Below are 21043 nucleotides of genomic sequence, written 5' to 3'. Positions count from 1 at the left end.
ACCTGGTCCAAGTACTGGGCTCAGCAGCACTCTACTTGGTACAAGAACTCACAAGTCTGACATAAGCATACTAGGAAAGCAATATTTTCAGTTTAAGGACCAGAACACTGGAATAAACTGCTACAGTCTCTTTGTCAAACTTCACTTCAAACATTTAAATGAGAACTTAAGACTTCTTTTTTCAGATGCATACTCCTAATTTACTATTTACTGTCCTTAGAGATTGAACATGATTGACTGCACAGTGTTTTTACAGCACTCTCCCACTCTCCTCCCCCTTCCTCCTATCCTATTTATATTGTAGTTCCACCATTTTTCCCTTCTATATGTGCTGTTATTTCTTTCTTATTATGTACTATTTTACCTTATTTCTTCTCTTAATGTAACTATTTATTATAAGCTGCCTAGACATACGTTTGATGGGCAGGATAGCAAATATTAAATAAACTTGAAACAAACTGAAGCCAAATAATGGGTGCAGGTAAAGGAAAGTATCAGGTAGAGGTCCTATTCCATTCACAGGTGGAGGCAGAGAAAAACAAAATGTTCTTAGATGTAACAAGGTTCTCCAGTGGCCTGCTCCTTGCAGGTCCACTGCGCTTGTTACAGTCTCTCAGCAAGGCAGTATAGCTAGTCTCTGGCCTGATTCTCCAAAGTAACCAATGTAGCTTCTAGCAGTTATTTTGGTCAGAATCTAAAGTTGCAAGGTTCCAAGTTGAACTTGCGCCTACCTGGCTCTAGTAGCTGCAGTTCACATATAGGTGGTGGAAGCAAATGCAGATGGGTGTCGCTACTTCCCTCTGAGCCTCCTTAACATAGCTGTGCCCTGGGCTTTAATACTTCCTGGGTCATGCCCTTGTGGCTCCACCCCTCCCATGTCACTTCCTCCCTTGGGAAGGACTATGGGTTTCAAAGTGGCTCATACACTGACGGAGTATCCTTAAGGGAAAGTGGCAGCATCCTATAGACTCTCTCATATTCCCTCCTCCTCAGCTCAATCATGCCCGGTTGAGCACCTGCAACATCAGGTTCCATATCCTGTGAAAAAATGATCACTGGCATGATCTTGGCTCACCCGTGTTGAACCTCAAAACTAAAGGGCTGGAGGCTGAGAAACTATCGAATGATGTGGGCGTTGGTCTTCTTGTGGTGAGCCATCCACTTTAGGGGTTCGTGGTCTGTGACTAGCAAAAAGATGACATCCCAGCAGATAATACTGGTACGTCTCCAAGGCCAACTGACAGCTAGGGTCTCCTTTTAAAACACTGTATAGTCTCTCCTCCTAGGAAACAGCTTCTGGCTGATGTAGGCCACAGGACGTTCTTCACCATGAGGTTCTTAGGCTTAGACTGCCCCAAGCCCAACCTCTGATGCATCCGTTTATACCACAAAGGGCCAGACCAACACCGGCTCTAAGCAGATGACCTTCTTTAGGGTCTGGAAAGCAGTGTCCAGTTCCAACATTCAGTGCACCTTCTCAGGCAGAGGTCAGTGGCTTTACCTTCTCTGCAAACCCTGGAATGAATCATCGGTAGTACCCAATAAGCCCAGAATTGGAAGTGATCGTGCAAGTGCCGGTACCCCAGACAAAGAAGCACCTGCTTCTTTGTCTGGGGTACTGGTACTTGAATGATCACTTCCACCTTCTGGTAGGGTTTCACTTGCCCTTGCCTGACAGAGTACCCTAGGTACTAGACCTCCTGTCCTCCCAGGAAGCATTTCTTCAGATTCACTGTAAATCCAGTTGTCTTTAAACTATCCAGTACCGCTTCCATCTGCATCAGGTGGGCCACCAGTCTTTGCTATAAATGACTATGTTGTGCAATAGGCAGCCGCAAAACCATCATGCAGCTTTAGCAGGCAGTCGACAATAAGTTGAAATGTCATAGGAGCCCTATGAAGGCTAAGAAACAGTATGATGAACTGGAATAGACCTTGAGGAGTCACAAGGGCTGTCTTTTCTTTGGAAGCTGGAGTTAGGGGCACCTGCTAATACCCTTTGGTCAAGTCTAATGTCAATATGATAAAATGGGCTCCTCCCAGCCTTTCGATGAGCTCGCTGACCCTTAGCATCGGGTAGGTCTCCAGTTTGGAAACAACATTCATTTTCCAGAAGTTGATGCAGAACTGGAAGCTCCTATCTGGTTTAGGCACTAGCACGCACCATGGGCAATGACCAAATACTGGTGGATTCTTCAATAGCTGATATGCTAAACCTGGGGATTCTCTTTCATCACTGCTTGCCAATGGGCTTCTGGAATCCAGTATGGGTGCTGCCAGACCACCACTCCTGGCTTGGTGATGAGATCATAGGTTGCAAGGTGGGTCCAGTCTAGCATGTTGGAGAAGTCATCCTGGTTCTGGTGCGCCAAACTGTTCCAGATTGCTTTTGAGAGGCTGAAAGCTGCTTGCCAAATGGAACTTGCAAGGGCTCAGGTTGTGTCAGAACCTCCGGACCCAAATCGTCCTCCTGGATCAGGGCCACAGTCATTGGGATCCATTTCAACAGACTGATGTGGAAAATCTTTGTTTTGCCTCTCCTGTCTAGCTGGGCCATTTGACAGGGCCTGTGTGACAGAACAGTTTGTTTTAAACCTGTAAAACTGCCTTAATTCTTGAAGTGTATTTTTCTAGTTTGGCCAGCAGGTGGTACATGTTTATGTTTTGAAGCTGCTGCAGAACCAAGGCTGTTTTCTTTGTTTTAGCCTTTTGGAAAGGCAGTCTGCAGTATACTTTCAAAGTTGTTGTTCTGGACTCTGATTGGCCTAGGCACTCAATTTCACTTGGACTGTACTGGCTTTTGCCCCAGTTTCAGCCAGGGGAAAGAGAGAGAAAGATCTCTTTGCTGAAGCCCTGTGATTAGTTATATTTCATAATCTGTGAGCAGCATATTTCCTGATCACCCCAAGTTCTTTTAAGAAAGTAAAAGAATATTTAAGTAGTTTTATAACTGATCCATAGTTCAGTTACCTGTTATTGTTTGCTGATTGCTCTTTTTCTGTTCATTGTTCAATATTTTTAAGACAAACAGTTTTCAGTTTATTGCCTCTGCCTGTCTGAACTGGTAAGAATCTTGGTGGTTTATGTGTTGGGTCTGTGAGTGCTTTCTGGGAACTGTGGGACCACTGGGAATGTGGCCTCCAGTAACCTAAAAATCACTGGGGATAATTTGAGAGCAGGAGACTCGCTCAGAGGCGGTTGAGACCCATTCGGTGGGAGAAGGGTGCTAGTGTAGAGCATCAACAGCAGGTTTAGGTGGACCTGAGCTATGCTAGGGATAGACTAAGTGGCCGTGGGGTAACCCCAGCTGGAGGCTAGGCCTTTCCTGACAGACCTTTAGTCCTTTTTTGGTGGAAGCATGGTGGGATTGTCAGGCTCAGTGTGTGGCATGAGGGTCATCATTCACTGAGTGGTTCAGATTTTTTTTTCCTATCTGTAATCTCCAGACAGAGCACAGTGAACAAGTGCAGCAGTAACAGGGTCCTTTTCCTGTTCAGTTTTTTTTTGGTAGTATTAGGAGACTAGCAGTGTGCTGATGGCGACTGGTAGCAGACCTCAGACACCAGATATGCCTGACCTAACACAAGAGCAACCAGATGGTATCAGTGAGGAGACAGTACCGGCCTTCGCAGAGTTCTCCTGAGGGGAGACCAGTCTCCTTGTGGACAACGGCCTGTGCGTTGGCAGGGCCGGGTGCCATGCCAGCTGAAATCTGGCACATGTATATGGTAGGACAGCGGCTAGACCAGCTACGGCGAGAGGAACAGGAAGACCAACAGCAATTACACCAGCTGCGGCATGAAGAGCGTGAATTCCAGCAGCGGTGAGAGGAATGGGACTGCGAAGAGCTACAGCGGTGAGAGGAGCATGAATTCCAGCTGCAGAAAATGAAGCTGGAGATGGAAGTGGTTTATATCCAAAGCTTCAGCCCAATCCCTGTGCCGAAGTCAAAAACAGGGTCCACAGCTCGGATTGGGCCCAACTTGTTTTCACAGTTTGATGATACCCGCGTGACATTGATGGATATCTAACTGCCTTTGAGAAAATTTTCCGTCTCAATGAGATTTCTCAGAAAGACTGGGTGCGCTATCTGGGAGGACAGCAAACTGGTAGAGCACTTGAGGTGTTCCAAGAACTGGCCATGGAGATGTGCTCCCAATTTGAGGAGGTACGCAAAGCTCTGTTGAACCGATATGCCACTCCCACCCCTTGAGACCTACAGACTAAAGTTCCGGTCTTTGCAAAAGGGAGTGGATGATACTCACAGCGAGTTTGTGATCCAGCTAAAATACCAGCACTAGCCATGACTCAGTGGAGCTGAAGTTAAAACCCTGGAGGACTGTCAAATCCTAATAGTCCTGGAGCAGTTTCTGCAGCGTTGTCATCCAGAGATGAGGGAACACATTCAAGATCACCAGCCCTATACTCCAGAGAAAGTGGGCGAGTTGGCTGACATCTTTACGGCTAATCGTCCCTGGTTGACAGAGAGGAGGCGAACATATCCGCAGCAGCCAGTGTCTAAGGACAGCCAGGGACCTAAGCCAAATATTCCTGCACCCTCAGAGACTGTCAGCAAACCCTCCAGTGTTCCCCAAAAACCTAGAGACTTTAGGTATGAACGTCCTTGTTTCCAGTGTGGGCATACAGGACATTTCAAAGCAGATTGCCCATGTAATCCCAAGTCTGCACAAACATTCCACTTCCTGCACCAAAGTTGGCGGCTTTCGTGGGTGGTTCCAGAACCACGAAGGAGACCCACACAGTTGCTGCAGCACAAAAAGTTACTGGCCATTCATCAAGCAAGAAAACAGATGGGTTTCCACAACATTACAGCACCCCACTAACTGTGACTCAGACCCATGTGGCTGGGCTTGTGGACACTGGCTCTAGCATGACTTTGTTACAACCAGAGCTACTGCCGGAAGATGCTATTCTACCAGAGTGCACTGCAGAGGTAGTGTTAGCCAATGGATCCAGAGAGACTGTACCCATTGCTTGAGTATTCCTGGATTGGGGTACCAAGCCTGGATACAGAGAAGTAGGCATAATGAAAAACATGCTGGTACCAATGCTGGGTGGGACCGACATGGGTCCAATGAACATTACCCTTGATAGCAGAGTCAGCATTTCCAATATGGTGACCTGTAGTTAGGCCTGGGTGGCCCAACAGCAGAGATCACCTCTCCAGTTCCAGATTCTGAGTCAGTCCAGGTGGAACCAGCTCACCAAGCGACAGGGGGAGGCGCCCCAGTGCTTCTAGCACCACCAGTTCCAGAGGTGACCGGGGCTGTGAGTATGGAACAGCCTGACTTAACTGACACACCACTGATCCGACTGATGACCCTGATTTGTCAGAGCGACAAGCACAGAAGAACAAAGGTCCTCCGCAACAATAATGCAGGAAAACACACACAGCAGGGGTGACACAAAGGGTGATACAAAATAAAGATGGCCAATCAGAGACTTTCACAGTAAAATGGACTTTTTTTTTTAAACCGCTGCAAATTTAGATGGCCCTTTACTAAATTGTTTTTTTTTTGTTCTGCTCCTTCCTTTTCCTCTTTTTCTTTTATCTCTCATTTTTTTGTGTCTTTTCCCTTAGACTTTTTGACTGACATTTCCACAGGGTTGTGCAGACATAATTTCACAGCTCACAGGTACTTATCGCCCTCAATCACATAGTTAACTTTAGCTCATTCTACATTTCTCTCTCTCCTGGTTTCTTGATTACTCCCTTAGTATTAGCTAAGATTAGATACTGGTCATAACAACCATGTATATACGTCCTTGTATAAGTAGTGTCTAATCATGATACTTGCCCTGTAGATATTGGTTTGCATACATGCTTACCTATTTTCATATATGTGTACCTTTTTTGCCACATCTCTCAGTAAGCTTTAGGTTTCATTTTACACCTTGTTTATAATGTACTGCTTTTAAAAAATGTTATTGTCCCATATCTTATCTTTTTTTATATCTATATTTTTATTTGTTATTGTATTTAAACCCAAGGGTTATGTGGATAATTTATGTTAGACATGCGTATCGTTCATATTACCATGAGCCATTATGGGTATTTTACATGTTTGTATTATCTTCACTGTCATTATATTTTATGTACATGCTCTTGCATTTTTATTATACAATTTTTTATATATGTATATATTTTCTGTATTGTCTAGGGACTCCCGAGGCAGGCCTTTGTGGCCGAAACACAATTCATGTCGAGTCCATTTTACTGTGAATAAAGTCTCTGATGTGAACTGTTTTAGTCCACTGGGCATCTTTATTCTGCATCATCCTTCGTGTCACCCCCAGTGTGTGTTTTCCTGATTTGTCAGTCACCAGCAGAAACCCATCCAGATATGGATACTGATATAGGACAGAGACATGCTTTTCAGGAAACAAGAGCGCTCTGACCGTGACCTGGAAGCTCTGAGGCAGACGGCTGGGCAACCAATCACTGAGACTGGTAAAGATCGTATCCTATGGAAAGGGGATTTGTTGTACAGAGAGACTGATCCTGCTGATCTTAATAGGCCCTGGCCAGCAGGAAAGCAGCTTATAATGCCTAGGGCAAACAGAGAACAACTTCTACACATCGCACACGACATTCCACTAGCATGACATCAGGAGGTGACACGTACTAGATTGAACCAGAACTTCTGTTAGCTGGGATTATCTCGAGCTGTAGCAGACTATTGTTGAATCTGCGATGCGTGCCAACAAGTGGGTAAGACCCAAGATCACCCCCAAGCTCACCTGAAACCTTCACTCATTATTAGTGAGCCCTTTGAGAGAATAGCTGTGGATATAGTGGGGCCTCTAGCTGTCCCTAGCCAGACAGGGAAAAGATATTTGACAGTGGTGGACTTTGCTACCAGATATCCTGAAGCAGTAGCCTTATCCTCCATGAAAAAATTGGCACTGTCCTGCTAGAAATATTTTCCCGGGTAGGATATCCACGAGAAATACTCAGGCCAAGGGGAACAGTTTATATCTGAGCTGATCCAAAATCTGTGGGCACACCATGGAGTGAAATCTGTATGTACCATACCATATCACCCTGAAACTAATGGATTGATGGAGAGATTTAATGGTACATTAAAGCATATGTTAAACACTTTCATAGAAACAGGAGACTGAGAAAAATACTTACCCTACCTACTGTTTGCATACAGAGAAGTACCTCAGGAGTCTACAGGTTTCTCCCCATTTGAGCTGCTTTATGGTCGAAGGGTGAGAGGGCCCCTTGACCTATTAAGAGAACATTGGGAGGGGAAAGTTGATACCACCAACATCCCTGTAATTGAATATGTGAGTTTTGTCAGAGATAACTTGAGGCAGCCCAGACTATGCAAAAGACCTGGTATAATCGTAAGGCCCAGAACAGAGAGTTTTATGAGGGCCAGCAGGTACTTGTTTTAGTCCTAGTTCAACAGAATAAACTTCAAGCTAACTGGGCGGGACCTTACAAGGTCATAAGGCGCCTGAATGATACAAACTATGTTATATCTATGAACTCAGTAAGCAGCGTACTTTTCATGTAAATACGTTAAAGGCCTATGCAAATCACAGAGCTATGGTGCTAGATGTGTGCAGTCTACCAGAATACTGTCAGGATAGTGAACCCATACCCGACCTCCTAGCAGAGACCTTACCACAGGGATCTGACACGAAGAGAGACCATCTAAATGTACAGACTGTGAAAAAACTTTCCATCAAAAGGGATAACTAGAATGACAGGAAACATGTATAAGAGACAAATTTTACATGCTCTGAGTATGAGAAAGACTGCAGTATGAAAATGGATCTAATGCAGTACCTGAAAAATAGTAAAGAAACTGGAATATGTAAGTATAGAATATGGGAAAAGCTGTATCAAAAAAGCAAACATTACAGAATATCAGAACAACACTGGTAATAGAATATCTTCATGATGGAAAACAAAAAAAGCAGATCGTGTAAAAGTGAAATGTAATTTATTTAAACAATATATCAATACTTATGTAAATACAGACAGCCCGACACAGGCCGTGTTTCGCCCAACTGGGCTGCTTCAGGGGCTATAAAAAGATAAAATATATATAAATATTGTCTGTTATAATATTACACATGTAGATAACATATATACTATATATATATATACATATACATGTATATACACACACAACACTTATATCGTACATATATAAATTAGAAATAATTCAAAAATAATACATCATCTAAAATTATATTAAATGTTAATCAACCAGAGATCAAAAAGAATAAAAGGAACAGCTAACGCTTAAAATTAAAAATTATGAATTAAAATATCTCATATACACATATAACGATAGACAGACATAGACTAAGACACCCACCTATACAAGGGTCCTTTATTGCCAAATACTAGGCAGACGGAGCAAGTCCTGTCAATAGCTAAAAATAAAAAGTTCCTATTAGTTAAAAGAATTTATCTGCTACTGGAATAAGGCAAACTAAAATCAGAAAATTTTGACTCACATATATGAAGAATTGGTTTGGAAAAAAACAGCTCGATCAGAGATTCCAATATATAATAATCCGCTGACCTAATGGAAAAGGAATGATACTGTAATGTATAGTGGGTCAATCGTGGCATCTTATCGTAAGCAGTTTTGTAAGCAGTTGTTTGACAAACATAAATTTAGAGAAACATTATCGTGGGATTGGCACTTCTGCTACAGCATTTCTTTGATGATATGCACGATAAGATGCCACGATTGACCCACTATACATTACAGTATCATTCCTTTTCCATTAGGTCAGCGGATTATTATATATTGGAATCTCTGATCGAGCTGTTTTTTCCAAACCAATTCTTCATATATGTGAGTCAAAATTTTCTGATTTTAGTTTGCCTTATTCCAGTAGCAGATAAATTCTTTTAACTAATAGGAACTTTTTATTTTTAGCTATTGACAGGACTTGCTCCGTCTGCCTAGTATTTGGCAATAAAGGACCCTTGTATAGGTGGGTGTCTTAGTCTATGTCTGTCTATCGTTATATGTGTATATGAGATATTTTAATTCATAATTTTTAATTTTAAGCGTTAGCTGTTCCTTTTATTCTTTTTGATCTCTGGTTGATTAACATTTAATATAATTTTAGATGATGTATTATTTTTGAATTATTTCTAATTTATATATGTACGATATAAGTGTTGTGTGTGTATATACATGTATATGTATATGTATATATATATATAGTATATATGTTATCTACATGTGTAATATTATAACAGACAATATTTATATATATTTTATCTTTTTATAGCCCCTGAAGCAGCCCAGTTGGGCGAAACACGGCCTGTGTCGGGCTGTCTGTATTTACATAAGTATTGATATATTGTTTAAATAAATTACATTTCACTTTTACATGATCTGCTTTTTTTGTTTTCCATCTTGGAGTTTGCAGACCGTCTGCCTTTGTGCTTTCTTGGACCCATAGAATATCTTCATGTCCTGGTTATGACAGTAGCTTCGACCAAGAAGCTCCACAAGAAATGCGAAATTTCACCCAGCAGAGAGATCAATTTCACGTATGGAGTGTAAGAAAAGTTTCAGTTGACGGAAATTATTGTCAAAACAGCATAGAATCCCTTCAGAGAAGAAACTGTCTCAGCACAGAAATATAGTTTGTCTCTGGCCTAGTTCCCCAGATTTACCAATGCAGCCTCTGGCCTACCTAGCTGTAGCAGTTACAGTTCACACATAGGGATAGAGGTAAATGCAGTTGGGCATCACTGCTGCCCTCTAGGCCTCCTTAACCTAGCTGTGCCCCGGGCTTTTATACTTTCTAGACCATGCCCTCTTGGATCTATTCCTCCCGTGTCACTTCCCCAAAGGGCTGGAGCCAGGAGGACATGGTCCAGGAAGTATAAAAGCCTGATGCACAGCTAGGTAAGGAGGCCCAGAGGGAAGCAGTGATGCCCAACTGCATTTGGGTGGGACTATGGGCTTCAGGGTAGTTCCGACACTATGAGGGAAGTGGAAGCATCCTATAGACTCCCTCACACAGCTCCAGAAAGACATAAGATGGTTTCCTTACAGCGATGATATTTTTCTCTGTCCGTGAGAGAAAAATCGAAGAGTAAACAAACTCGTAACCAAGCAATCAAAAGTGTGTGACTTTGAATGAGAATGCTGCTCCATGATGAACAAATTTCAGTAAGATGAGAATTCTGAATACCAGCTGCCAAAAACATAGTAATACCAATGCCATTATACTTTTTTACTATTTTAATAGCATAATGAACATGAAAACATTGTTATATGCAACCAGAGCTTCTGATCCAAAAGCTGAATTTGAGGTTCCTCAGATTTGCAAGCAAAGACTTAAAAATGCAGATGTGGTTATATATTTCAAATGTACAGCTGAAAGTGAATCTGAGACTCTGATTCTAAGTGGTTCCTACATACTTACAACTGATTTCAGAAACCAGCGCCAGTTTAATACGTCACGATAAATATCAACATGATTGTTGATTTCTTCTATGTAGAATTTGTTTATTGGCAAGATACAATTAGCTTTCATGTTTGCCTGTAAAATAATAAAAACAGTTTGGTTGTATAAAAGAATACAATGCCCTACATTGGTTAGAATATTTTCAGTTGTGGAGAAAAGCCAGCTAACATTTTAGGAAAGTGAGTTCCCACGGATTCCTTAGTTGAAAATCCTTGGCAAAAGAATTGATCATTTTTCCCACAACTGATAACCTGTGGCGTGGAATTTATAAAAAGGACATTGAACTCAGAATATGGATGTCCAACTTTGGGAATCAGATATGGACGTTCATTTCTCATGTTATTTTAGAACAGGATGCCAACATACAGCCTGTTCTAAAATACATGAGAAACAGGTGTCCAAGTGCTGGCTACGTCAATCACGAACATCCATTTCACAAACTGAAATGTCCGAACTATGAATAGGGCACAAGAGACGTGGATGTATTTTGGCAGCATACAGACATCCATATTATAATATGGCCACACAGACAACAACACGGAGAAGTTGCCTAATGCATATGTAATCCCCTGTGAAGGGAAGGTCCCCTAGAGCACCTAGAGTTCGTTTTTCAACCGGTGTGCCGCAGCTGCACCTCAAGTGTGCCGTGGGGAGTCCAGGAATCCTTTCCATATAACCTGGGGATCGCGCGATGCTAAGATGTTCTTCCTTCCACTCCTCGGGTCTCTCTCCTCTCCAGGGCCGTGCTAACACGGTAAGCGAGGTAACACACAGCAGGAGGGCGCCGTCCTCTGGGGGGCGCCCCGCCGCACCATGCTTACCTCGCCCTCCCACTCCCATGTCCCAACTGCCTGCCCTCTTCTCCCTCCCAACAAGATCCCTTTTTAAATTTACCTCCATCCGGCAGCGAAGGCGCAGCGTCAGTGAAGGAGGTGGCGCTGCTGACGTCTCTACTAGTCTTCCCTTCGCTCAAGTGTTCCGCCTTCTTCTGACGTCCCATGTTTGGGAAGACAGGCAGCCCATGTGTGGGAACGAAGGGGAGACAGGCTCAGGGCCGGCATTAGGGGGGGAAACAGGGCAGTTGCCCTGGGCCCCACAGCTCTAGGGGGCCCCTGCAGTCTGCCATCTCTTCCCCCTTCTTGCTACCCCGATCTGAGGTCTCCCTCCCTTCCCAGACTACCTTACATCCTGTTCCTGTTGACAGGAGATAGTTTCCTGGCAGCGATTCTGATACACCACCTGTGACTGCCCCAGCGCCGTTCCTCTGACGCAACTTCATGTTTGGAATGCAATGGCGACAGAAGAACAGCGCCGGGGAAGTACAGGCAGTGTATCAGAATCGCTGCCACGGTGACGATTCCCTATCAACAAAAACAGGGTGTAAGTTAGACAGACAAAGCAGGGAGACCTCGGATTGGGGTGGCAAGATGGGGGACTATGGGAGGCCCCTGGAGCTATTTTAAAGTAGACCAGGGGGAGGGGAAAGTGGAGGAATAAAATTTGGGCCTCCGGCACAGGGGAGGAAGAGGACAGAGAGAGAGAGAGAGAGATGAAAATGGGGTGGAGGGAGGGAGAGATGCTAGATGGGAGGGCAGTTGGGAAGAAAGAAAAAGATGTTGACATAGGGAAGGAAAGGAAGGAGAGGTAAGTGCTGAACAATGGGAGGGGAGGAGGTAGGAAGAGATGTTGGCTTATGTGGGATAGGGTGGGAGGGGAACAACAGCAACAGAAAAGAGAGAGGGAGCAATGTTGGACCATGGAGGGAGAAGAGAGAGAATTGGAGATGACTGACCATTGGGGGAGAGCAGGAGAGTAGAAAGATGGGACATGAAGATGTTAGGCCATGGGGGGTGGTAAATATTGGGCTCCAATAGTGGAGGAAGGGAGAATAGTGAAAACTGCAGAACCACATAGGACAGACCAAGAAGATAATTAGTGAGAGTAGAATAGTGAATACAGAGGTAGAAATGTATTAATGGAGGGTAGATGAAAGGGAATAGTAGGCTGGGGAAGGAGTGATGGGAAATGAGAGAAGAATATGGAAAGTTAATATGTAGCTGAAATGTTAAAAGAAGAAGGGTGAGAAAGAAGATGAAGTTTGAGTAGTGTAAATAATTGTCACAAATTGAATGCAGTGAAAAACAGGTTCAGGCTTTCTAAAGTAAACTAGGCCTCTAAAATCATAGCATCTCAGTCCTGATATTTCACTGAAGAAATGTTACAAGGTTGGCAAGGGTTGTGTATAGCTGGACATAGGCATGCTGAGAAACCATAAGAAATAATTGGGTCAGGTGCAGAAAAGTTAAATTTAGGGATGAGCAAAGTTTGGAGATAGGAGAGTTGAAACTTGGTCATAATAAGATAAGAGATAAGCAAACTTGCTAAGGTTGAAAGATAAGAAAAGTTGGAACTTGGGCATAACTGGATATATGTGCCCATTATGACGAAAGTGCAGGTGTGAAAGTGAAATGCTCATAGGGATCTACGAGATCAAAAAAGTATAAAAGGTCTGCTACCTAAGCAGTGCTTTGGAGAGAAGAAAAGAAAAGCCAGTAACCTTTGAAGGCACATGTCATCTGTCGTGAAGTGCTGTACTACCATGTGAATGCCTGAACTGCTTGTACTACATTTGGGTGAGATATCAATGTTAATAAACTATATTTCTTTATCTACTGAGGGGTGATATGATAGAGGTCTACAAAATAATGAGTGGGGTAGAGCGGACAGATGTGAAGCGTTTGTTTACGCTTTCTAACAATAATAGAACTAGGGGACACAAGATGAAATTAGAATGTGGTAGGTTTAAAACAAATTGGAGAAAGTTTTTCTTTACTCAGCACGTGGTTAGACTCTGGAACTCATTGCCGTAGAAGGTAGTTGACGGCAGCTGGCTTTGCTGAGTTTAAAGGCGGTCTGGACAGATTCCTGAAGGAAAAGTCCATTGATCGTTATTAAATTTTGGGTTTTTGCCAGGTTCTTGGGGCCTGGATTGGTCGCTGTCGGAGACGGAGTGCTGGGCTTGATGGACCTTTGGTCTTTTCCCAGCGTGGCAGTGCTTATGTACTGGGTTCCTTTCTAATTACATAGGTTTATACTGCCTTGACTATGTAACCCTGTCATGAGCAGATACCAGGTTAGGGTGATTAAGTATCTAGAGGGGATGTGCAGTTCTATCCAGGATAGTAAGGAGAGCCCTTGGCTTCCGCTGCCCAAACGGGTGAGGCAGACATAATAATATAAACAGTAGATAGAGGCTGAAAAGAAAAAAAAAAGGGAAATAAGACAGATAAGGGAAGGGTCAATATGTCAGAGACAGGTGTAGCAGAGGAACATAAGACAGGAGAGAGAAGAAAAGACAAATAGACAAAAGTTGCTGGAAAAAGAAATAGCAGAAGACAGAGAAACTGGGACCAATATGATGGAAAAATAAAATGTCTAGACAACAAAGGTAGAAAAAAGTGTTTTATTTTCAATGTATTAACTGGAATATGTTAATTTTGGGATCTGTATATCACAAATGACTTTGTATTGGTTCATTGGCATAGCCAGATGGTTGATTGACACATGGCTGAACTAGTGGGTGGGCACCAAATTCTCTCCCTGCCTCCTGTCCCCTGTCAAAAACAGGATTAGCGCTCCTAAAATAAGTACTGTAGTATGTGTAACACCAAGTTATATAGGTGCACTAACCTTGTACAGTTTTTTCATCATGTTTAAGACAGTCTTCAGATCCTGAATATCCAATAAAGTAATTTGCCAATGTTGAAATTTATACACCACTGTCCTTTTAAGCATCTCAACTATTTGGTTCAGAGAAGAGGCCTGCAAGGATGACCAACATTTCTCTGAAAAGAAAAAACAAGGTTACTCAGCCTGAAAAGAAAAAAAAAAAAAAAAAAAAAGAAGATTAAAAAAAAACCCTACATACTTAAGATATTAAAATTTCACTTGACAAAGCCATTGTATGGAACATGTGACCACAGCATAATCTAGATTAAATGACTTGTGCTATGAGGACTGAACAGATAGCATAGATTTTGTGAATCCTGTATTCCTGGAGCTGCAGTGATGGTTTAGACTAGAACAGTGTTTCCCAAACTTCTATCAAATATGGCCTCATTTTACCATACAAAAAGTAATCTGACGGCAGATCAGTGGTGTAGCCAGACCTGACATTTTGGGTGGGCCCAGAGCTAATATGGGTGGGCACTAGGTGTGAGTAGTGTTTCTTGGGATACTCCTTAATAATGCCTTAGAGTGCACTTGATGATGGATTTCTAAGTAAACAGTCTGTACAACAGCTCTACTGCATTAACACAAACCACATACCTGGTTCATGGAACACCATTTAAATATAGTGATTTTATCCCATATCTTAAACTTGATCAAATATGACTGCTATAAGGCAAACATGTCAATGGCACATATTCTTCAAACTTTGCTTTGTAACAAATGCAAATGCCTGAATAAGCTGTATTCATAAAACAGGTAAATTCTGAAACTGACATTCCCATTTAAAAAGCCAGAGAAGTCAGACTCATATAGATCCCCACACTAACTACATGCACACAGAATCTTTTACATCGGTCACATGCAGAACACAGACCACCCCCTTACCAACTGCAGAATAAAAGACAAAAAATTAGAAATCGCAGAGATGCCAAGAACACAGACCACCCCTTACAAATTGCAGAATAAAACACCAAAAATTAGAAATCACAGAGATGGCAAATTACCCAGTTCCAGGCTTGAGATTTTGTGCAGTCCTGATTTAAACTTTATAACCCAAATCAGTGTGGGATTTGCAGTGCCTGATTCTGTCCATGGAAATCAGTGCTGCAAGTCCCATAACAATGGGGTGGTCAGAAATGCAGGACTGTCCCAAAATCTCCAGCCTGGAACTGTAGCCCGGCATCAGCCCTGCCCTTCCCCCTCCCCCATAGTTTGGCATCAGCCGCGGGAGAAAAGGCAGCGATCAAAGCAGTGGTGTACCTAGGGTAGTTGACACCCGGGGCTGGTCATTTTTTAACACCCCCCTCCAAAATTCAGTACTAGGCATACCGAGAATACAAAACACTCAGAAACTATAGAGCAATTCTAGCATACCATAAGCAGTAATTTCTACAGTTCACACAAGAAAAAGGATAGCATTTTAAACACTACAGTAAGCAGTAGAACATCAATTTATCTATTGTAAAACGAAACCAGACAGAATAGTACAGACCGTCGATACTGCACAGTCAATTCCAACTGAAAGCCATGTCTTTTTCACAAACACAAATACACTCTAATCCACTACAGAATAAGTAATCATAAACTTTCTATTTAGACAAAAATTAAACTGAACCCCCAAGATGCCAGACTCTGCATACAATGCAACACCACAGAAACAGAAAATGTCCCCTAATACTGTGCAAAATATAAAGACAGGAGATGTAAATTTGAAAAAAAACAAATACCAATCACCACTTTACAAATTAACAAATAGAAATAAAATATAGAAAATAAAATAATACCATTTTATTGGACTAATACATTTAGCTTTCAGAGGTCAAAACCTCCGTCCCCAGGTCAATACAGTATAGTGCTGTTACAGTATCCTATCCTGACCTGAGGAAGGGGGTTTTGACCTCTGAAAGTTAGTCAAAATGTATTAAAATTAGTCCAATAAAAAGATTACCTTATTTACATGTTCTATTTATAAACATTTATTAACATATCCACAATACTACTTTATCCTAAAGCAAAAAAATAAAAATATATATTTTATTTACAGCTTGTTGTCTCTGGTTTCTGCTTTCCTCATCTTCTTTTCACAGTCTTCCTTCCATCCAGCATCTGTCTTCGCTCTTTCTGTCATCCAGTGACTGCCCTCTCTGCCGTCCCTTCCATCCACTGTCTGCCCTTTCTCTCTGCCCCTTCAATCCACCATTTGCTCTCCCTCTCCCATCCATCCAGGGTCTGCCCTCCCTCTTGCTGTCCCTTCTTTTCGGCCCCCAGTTCCAGCCCCATTATCCCACCTGCCCCTAGTTCTAGTCCCAGCCCACATCTCCCACCTGCCCCTCCTTTTATCCCACCAGTCCCCAGTTTCAGCCCCAGCCTTTTCTCCCACCAGTCCAGAGCTTCAGCCCCCAGCCACTTCTCCCTGTCCCCTTTTCAGCCCCCAGTCCGCACATTCAGCCCCTGCCCCTTTTCAGCCCCCAGTTCCAGTACTAGCCCCCTTATCCCACCTACCGTCCTTTTCCATCCCCAGTTCCATTCATCCACATGCCTTGCATTAGGATCCCCCTTTTCAGCCCCAGACATGGCCCCATTCTCCCTCCTGCCCCCTTCTCAGACCCCAGACCCAGTCCCCTTCTCCCATCTGAGCCCCACCCCACCCAGTCCCCTTCTCCCATCTGAGTCCCTCCCCTCCCAGACCCAGTCCCCTTATCCCATTCTGAGCCCCCCTGCACGACCCAGAAGCTTTGAAATAAATTAAAAAGCTGTCCAATAAGTAAAAAAAAAAAAAAAAAAAAATTGTCCTCTACCTTTTAAGGCACTGCCTATCCAACTGAAACAGCTTTAGATGACAATGTGGATGCAGCAGCTCATAGGTTTGCTAGGTTTTGCGTGAACGGGGATGACGGCTGCGCTGGGAAGGAGAAACTTACAGACCTTATTGGCTTCCTTTTGGCCTATATAGGCTCACAGCCACTCCTAGTTATTAAACCTCCTTGTTCCGATCCGGCGGAGCGTTTTCTGCACCGTGACCTGGAAGTTTTGTGTGCTGGGGCCGATTTGTTGCGAAAATGAACGCGCCGCCGGCCTTCGAGTCTTTCCTGCTGTTCGATGGCAAGAAAAAGTGAGAGAAGCTGGATGGCGTGTGGCTGCTGGGACCCCTTTCAGTTCCATCGGGGGCTGGAGCTTATTTGACCGACTAGGGAGGGGACTGTGTGATACAAATATAAGAGCGTGGAGCTAAGGGAAGCAGGTGAGACATAGCAGCAGAGCAGAATCTGGACGGGGAATAAGTGCTAGAGTAGGAGCACCGGCAGCGCTGCGATGGTCTACACTTCCGCTTCAGGAACCGGCCCGCACTAAAAAAAAAAAATAATGTAAACGGGTTGGAGGAAGAGGACCGATAACTGCCGGCTGGCCTGGGCGGGCCTGAGCCGAGATTGGGTGGGCCTGGGCCCACCCAGGCCCACCCATAGCTACTCCCCTGCGGCAGATAATGAAAATAAAATAGTTTACCACCACTCCACTCCTCTGTCTCATTCATTTCCTCTCCCTCCTTTTCCCCACCTATCCAAAATGAGAACAGCAGCAGCAGTAGTGGCATGAGTTAGCAGCGGGCAGCACAAGGCACTGGATGTCTCAGACCCCAACATGCTGCACGTGGTCCAGTCTAACAGAAGTCCATCCTGGAGATGGCAGGGCCTGTAAATGTTCACAGACTCGCAGCCCCATGCTGACTGCAGGAACTGGACATATGTCACTGTGGAGGTCCAGAATAAGGGAGAGCAGCCTTCTTCCTGTAACCCCATCTACTGATGTAACCACATTTAGGGTCCTGCCCTACAGTTTTAAAACAGTGGATTAGAGAGACAAAAAAAAAAAAAAAAATAGTGCATGCTGAAGAACATCGCTCATGAAATGTGCAATGACCGCACAGGAAAATGAATCAGTATGATATCTACAACTATTAAGTAACTAGACAAATCCTAACACAAAACAATTTTTTTCAATATTCAAAAAAAAAAAAAAAAAAAAAGTTGACCAGCTAATTGGAGTTAGCCAGACAAAACCAAAAATTTGAATTCCCTCTCCCCCTAACTCAATTACATTTTTCCCAGCTATTATTTTGCTCCTAATGAGTAGTCCAAGTGGTATACTAACCACGAGAATAGAGGCAATGTGGTTGCAAAGGCAAAAGGATGAATTTTCAAATGTTTGGGACATTTAGCTCACTATCCAGCTTATTTTCGAAAGAGAAAGACGCCCATATTTCGACCCAAACTGGGAGATGGGTATCCATTTCCCGTTGGCACCCACATCGGTATAATCGAAACCCGATTTTTGGCATCCTCAACTGCAGTCCGTCACGGAGACGAACAAAGATCACAGGGGCGTGTCGGAGGCGTGGCAAAGGCGAGACTGGGGCGTGGTTATCGGCCGAGGAGAGATGGGCGTCTTTAGCTGATAATCAAAACAAGAAGGGCGTTTTTAACGAGAATTTGGTCCGCTTTATTTGGACCCCTTTTTTTTCAGGTCCAAGTCCCAAAAAAGTGCCCCAACTGACCAGATGACCACCGGAGGGAATCAGGGATCACCTCCCGATTCCCCCAGTGGTCACCAACCCCCTCCCACCAAAAAAAACCCACTTTACAAACTTTTTCCCCAGCCTGTATGCCAGCCTCAAATGCCATACCCACCTCCATGACAGCAGAATGTGTTCTATCCTCTGACAGCCTTTCCCTGGTTCTGATGTGGGTCTCGGGTGAGTTTGACACCTTTCTATTTAGGGCACTGCACAGTCACATCAGCAATGCATTGTGGTGGGTGTAGGGTATTGGGCTCCGTGATTCCACTAGCTCGTTTTAAAAACAGAAAAATGTCTCAGAAAAAGGCATAAAGTGTTGAGAAATGTTCAAAATCAAGATTTTTGAAACTCGGATTTGAGACTTTTTCTCTGCAGTGCATCCAAATCACAAGGGGGTATGTTGGGGGCGGGATTTGAACCTCCCCAAAAAACTTGGATATTTCTCTGCCACAATGGAACAAGGCAAAAACGCCCAGGGCTATTTTGATCTAGACCTCTTTCAATCATGCCTAAGTCACAAAAAGATGCCTTAAACAATGAGAAGACTACTGGAGGCAATAAGGCATGACCCTCTTCCACCCCTCCAAAGACATGAAAGAAACAGTACATACCAACCTCTGACAGCTTCAGATGTTATGGCCAGTCCTATTAGAGCAGCAAGCAGGTGCCTAGTGGTCAGTGCAGTGGACTGTAGAGAAGAGGACCGAAGCCCATATCCCACACTAACTGGTAGACTTGTGGTGGAAAGTGTGAGCCCTCCAAAAACCAACCAAAAACCTACTGTACCTACATATAGGTGACACCAGCAGGCATAAGAGCTATTGCAGTGGTGTACAGTTGGGTACAGTAGGTTTTTGGTGGGTTTTGGAAGGCTCACCATACAATATAAAGGGTTAATAGTGAGATGTGTACCTGGGACCTCTTATGTGAAGTCCACTGCAGCAATGTCTGTGTGGCCAGTCTACTAAGAATGCTGCCCCCCCCCCTCCCCGGGGCAGACTGACTATTGGGACAATAGGGAAGTGCCTGAGGGCCCACAACAGTTGGGGGCTCACTGTGCTCTAATGTTGATCTAGTTTAGATCACTTTTGATAAGCGGTTAGAGACCCCTGTGGCACCCATACATGCCAATGGCTCGTTTTTGTGCTTTCTTCCTTTGGACTTTTTTTTTTTTTTTTTTTTCGAAAATGGTCCTAAAAGAAATGCACAATGCAAAAACATCTAGCAAATGGCCATTTCTGAAACAAAAAGTTGGATGTTTTTCTAGTTTGAAAATGGTCATGTTTGCTACTGGATTTTTTTCTGCAAAACATCCACAATCGGATTTAGACGTCATATCAAAAATGCCCTTCCATATTAATTGTATCACTTTTATCCATGTTTATTCATGCCTTCAAAGATCGTAGCAGATTGAGAAGATTTGCCATTCTCTCCAAATCTGCAGTCTTGCTGTTTCACAGTTTGATTCCACATATCTTTAAAGGGGCTGCTTTGCTCGTTCTGGGATATTGGGGAGTACATGTCTAGGGGCTGCAAAGAAACATAGCTTGCCATTGATGGCTACAGGGGGATAGAGATTTTCATTGGGTTGGGGAGGAGCATTATGGAAGAAGCCACAAGAAAGAGGCTGAGGAAAGACTGCGGACAGGGCAGGGCAGGTTCTGCTTACATGGCCCATGCTTTTTTCTAATGCTGGATCACTGGCAAAACCAACATTTTTGGGGCTCTCCTGTATTAACTGGCCCAAATTCTCAAAGCTGATCAGTACAGGGGTATGGGGGTGATGTAAAATGCAACTACACTGAAATGGTCATACTTTGGTTAAATACAGCCATTTTAGCATGCCCACATTCTGCTAACACTACCATGGTAAATCACACTTACATCAGCATTTACCACATATGTTATAAAGGTTACACCTGTGCTAACCTTCTGAAAATAATGCAGGTCAGTATACACACCCCTAAGTGATCTTGCATCAGAGGGCTTCTGTAGTTTTGCCTTGGGCAGGGTACTACAGATTCAAATGAACCAAAATGAGAATGAGTTTTTAATCTTACCTAGAGTGCTGAACGAAGACCGGCTCAGTTTATTAACAGCATCTGCAAACGGAATTACTAAAGCCACACATTTCTCTGCTTCATGCATCACAGAACACTGTGGGAGCAGGAGGAAGATAGACAAAGCCTCACGATAAGAGGCAACTGATGGAAGAGCAGGAAGAAGATGCTCTTGCAAGCAATAACTTAT

The 21043-nt window shown here is 43.5% G+C and overlaps 1 protein-coding gene across 5 annotated transcripts in view; it reads right to left on the bottom strand.

The window, feature by feature from the left end:
- The window catches only part of LOC115461098 (probable E3 ubiquitin-protein ligase HERC6), a 165510-nt gene that overhangs the window by 67725 nt on the left and 76742 nt on the right, over positions 1–21043 (bottom strand). For all 5 annotated transcript variants that reach the window (XM_030190673.1, XM_030190674.1, XM_030190675.1 and 2 more), the window contains 3 exons: positions 20854–21043; positions 14179–14333; positions 10447–10563 (listed from right to left, as the gene is read on the bottom strand). In XM_030190673.1, coding sequence (XP_030046533.1) covers positions 10447–10563; positions 14179–14333; positions 20854–21043 — 462 coding nt within the window. The remainder of the gene's footprint in view (positions 1–10446; positions 10564–14178; positions 14334–20853) is intronic.

This window comes from Microcaecilia unicolor, chromosome 2 (genome assembly GCF_901765095.1).
Source record: "Microcaecilia unicolor chromosome 2, aMicUni1.1, whole genome shotgun sequence".
Classification (NCBI taxonomy): Eukaryota; Metazoa; Chordata; class Amphibia; order Gymnophiona; family Siphonopidae; genus Microcaecilia; species Microcaecilia unicolor.
The sequence above is the reverse complement of the archived record's forward strand: the minus strand, read 5'-3'. Positions and strand labels throughout refer to the sequence as shown.